Genomic DNA, 3,513 nt, shown 5'->3' with positions numbered 1-3,513 from the left:
CTTTACTACTTTCGAATATGGTATATGTACACTTAAAAAATCAAGAACCCATACACGGCCAATTTTAAAAATAAAAAATTAGGCCCCCTGTTGAACAGTACTTATCGCAGCCTCGAATATTCTGATGCATACAATACAATAAAATGGGAGACAATATAGTACAAACAGCCCAATATTCAGTTTCTTCTTGCTCTGTCAATTAGTTAATAACCTGGATGAAGGTTAACTGTTAAATAACTGATCATATGTCTGATGCAAGTTTGATCATAGGATCATTTAATAACAAATTAAAGGGTTAATAAAATCACTTAATGATTAGTAAGTTAAGACCTTATTTCATGTTGGAAATAATTTTAGATGGTGCACAAATTCTCATTGATATAAAATAATTACAATATGAATATTAACAATAAAATAAATAAAATACAAGAGATAAAATAAGAGTATGAAAAGATCTCACAATGCTATAGAATCACGCAAGAGCATTGTCCTTAAAGGTTGATTCGTGCCTCCCAGAGTGTATAACTCGGTGCGATCAGATCATTTGACACGCAACCTCCCAGGATTAGACTATAGCGTCTACCTTCGTTAAGGACTCACTTCCAATAACGAAGAGTAATAGAACAACCCTTTGATCTTCTTGATGAAAAAACCATATAAAGAAAATACAAAGAATAGAAGACAATAGGTAGACATTGCCCCTTATTCTATGCGGCTATAATGTATATATATCTAAATAATCAAATCAGGAAAAATATATATATATGAATATATTTTTACGGTGCTCTTTGGTGGCTATTGATTCATGCTATTAAATTGTTGCATGAATATACAAGATCTTGTAACTGTCAGGAATTAGAAGAAACAAAACTGTCCTGAAAATATTTAATGACCAACGGTCATATATAACATAAATCAATATGTGGCTTGTAAGAAAACCTTTAATGATAATCAGTTTGCAAAATAAGTTTAATGACCCAACGGTCAAAACCATGAAACAAATTAAAGTAGAGTTTTGTTCTTCTTCATTAAAACTCTTAAAAAAAAAAAAAAAATTAATATCAAAGGGGAAAACGTTTGAAGCAATTTTAATGACCACCAAATAAAAAAATTGTTTGTAACAGTACAACATTTCAATCCTAGATGCCAATAGAAGTAAAAGCAAGAAATTTAAAGGTATTAATACAAAAGACAATAATTTGGGAATAATATGTCTCATCTCCATTTATTCAGACTCAACATCTTTAACGAAAAAAAAAACACACAGACAAGATAAATAAGGATAGAATTCGATCAACTTCTCCTAAACAAACCTGAAGTTATAACTTCAGGTTTGTTATCTTCTAAGATACCTTAAGGCTTCTAACTCCAATGAAAGATAAAGTGGTAAACAATAGAGAAATAAGATAACTCTAAATGCTAGACTTTCGCTAAGGTTGAGTCTCTAGTACGTCTTTCATGTCGATCCCTATATGTAGAGGAATAGGATGAATGAATAATGATAATATGTGCTTCTTAGTTTCACGGTCTACAACACCATATCCATCCCCGTACTGGTACATGCATTGAGCAATCCTCCCAAGGTTCATTGCGATCTCAATAAATGTTCGAGAGAAGGGAGAACTCGCAGATCCAACTTCTTCATTCATCTTCTTCCACATGGTGCTAATTAAAGACCTTATGTACTCACGGGCGTCTTCTTCAGTTGCACCAGTTTCATTCATGTAACACTGGATTGATTTTGGAACATCACCTCTATCTAACTCATCCTGTGTTTTAAAACACAAACACACATATGTTAATATGAGGATGTTAGGCAATCTTCGTGTAAAGTAATTCAAAAACATTCTTGATGAAACTCTTAGGTATATATGCACTTTGGTTTGCATACCTTAGATGTTCCAAGATCATCTGCGAGTCGTAAAATCATTGATGACCAACGAATTATGTTGGGGTACTCTTCCAAGCAATCCAAAGCTTCCTTTGTTACAGGATTTGTGACAAAAAAATAAGCATGCCCTAATAAAACTGGTCCTGATATTGAAATCCATGCATTTTGAATGTATTCTTGAAAGCTTGGTGTATATCTGATGTGGTACCACGTTGCCTCCAACAAATAAGATTTACATAAATCTGCCCACTGAAACATTTATAGTGGAACAATGAATTTGTGGAATATATATAACACATCACATATTTATGAAAAAAAAAAATAGAATGTTAAAGATACATAAGGATGATTTTAAGTTCAGTCCATGCCATTTTTCTAAGGTACCGAATGCTGTGGAATCCTTGTTCCTTAAGGGTGTCAAATGCCATTTCATTAATTGAATTGTGGAGAGCAAAGAAACATATCTTCATATAATCTGGGAGCTGATCCATTGCATTGGTATCCCATCTGGAATAACAAAGAATTAACACAGTTTCTTAATTTATGTTAAATAGCGATATATGAAGCATTTGAGGTATACTGCTATTAATACGAACCTCTCAACAGCATCGGTGAAGAGCTCGAGTTCATCCAAAGTGCCATATACATCATAAACATCATCTATTGTTGTTAGTAGTGTCCCGACCTTTGTTAACATTTTCCTGCAATATCCAAACCGAGTTTGAAATACAACTCCCACTGTCCATAAGAAAGTCTCCATCAGCCTATCCCTAGCAAAGCTCAACTTTTCGCCAAGGCCAGTGCTCCTCCACCACCTTCATGTGAAACAATTTAAAAGGTGATGTTCCAAAACAATTCTGTTCCAAAAAAAAAAAAAAAAAAGGAATGCTGATTGATGAATGTTTAAGAATACTTAGCAGCATTTCTTTACTTACAATTATGAAGATTAAAAATTTGCTTAAAATAGTATTCCAATAAAGGGTTTAAAATCGAGAAGTGTCGTACCTAAAAGAAAAAAGATACTACAAAAAAAAAAAAAAGAAAAAGAAAAGAAACTCACATTGTCAGAGAAAATGTCTTGACAAATATATATATATAGAGGAGAGTATATATATATATATATATATATATATCTTGAAAAAGGCTCAAACATATTCGTGCCATATAAAGGATTGTGTCTTTGTCACACTTCCAATTGCTAAGGTGCTAAGGTTTTAAATTTTTGTAATGTCGCACCTTCATTAGGATTTTTATATTGTCAAAATATCACTATTTTTATAATATATAAATTGCAAAGATTCAAGCGTAGGTATTTTTGCAAATTTCGTTAAATCCTGACCAACATCCTGAATCTTTACAATTTTTAATTTTATTTTTTAATTTTGTAATAAAAAAACTATGGGTATTTTGAAAATTTTGGCAAGATTTAACAAAAAAGTAATGGAAGGGGACATTACAATAGTGCCAAAACGCATGAAAGTTTAAAGGGATTTTGTAAAGTTTCTCATTACCTTTTTTGCACTAACACCTTCAAACTTTAAAAAGTGACATCAAAGCTTCCCATACTACCATTGCATGTCAAATTAAACAATTTTACATTTTTCTCCCCAAAATACGTTAAA

At 31.9% G+C, this 3,513-nt stretch overlaps 1 protein-coding gene across 1 annotated transcript in view; it reads right to left on the bottom strand.

The window, feature by feature from the left end:
* Positions 1-1,352: 1,352 nt before the first annotated feature.
* Positions 1,353-3,513, bottom strand: part of LOC132168532 (myrcene synthase, chloroplastic-like) — a 4,235-nt gene continuing 2,074 nt past the window's right edge. Inside the window, exons 2-5 of the mRNA XM_059579528.1 lie at positions 2,488-2,706; positions 2,260-2,398; positions 1,892-2,140; positions 1,353-1,769 (exon numbers count right to left, since the gene is read on the bottom strand). Coding sequence (XP_059435511.1) covers positions 1,431-1,769; positions 1,892-2,140; positions 2,260-2,398; positions 2,488-2,706 — 946 coding nt within the window. The 3' untranslated portion in view covers positions 1,353-1,430. The remainder of the gene's footprint in view (positions 1,770-1,891; positions 2,141-2,259; positions 2,399-2,487; positions 2,707-3,513) is intronic.

The sequence above is a fragment of the Corylus avellana genome, chromosome ca1 (genome assembly GCF_901000735.1).
Source record: "Corylus avellana chromosome ca1, CavTom2PMs-1.0".
In the NCBI taxonomy this organism is placed as follows: Eukaryota; Viridiplantae; Streptophyta; class Magnoliopsida; order Fagales; family Betulaceae; genus Corylus; species Corylus avellana.
The sequence above is the reverse complement of the archived record's forward strand: the minus strand, read 5'-3'. Positions and strand labels throughout refer to the sequence as shown.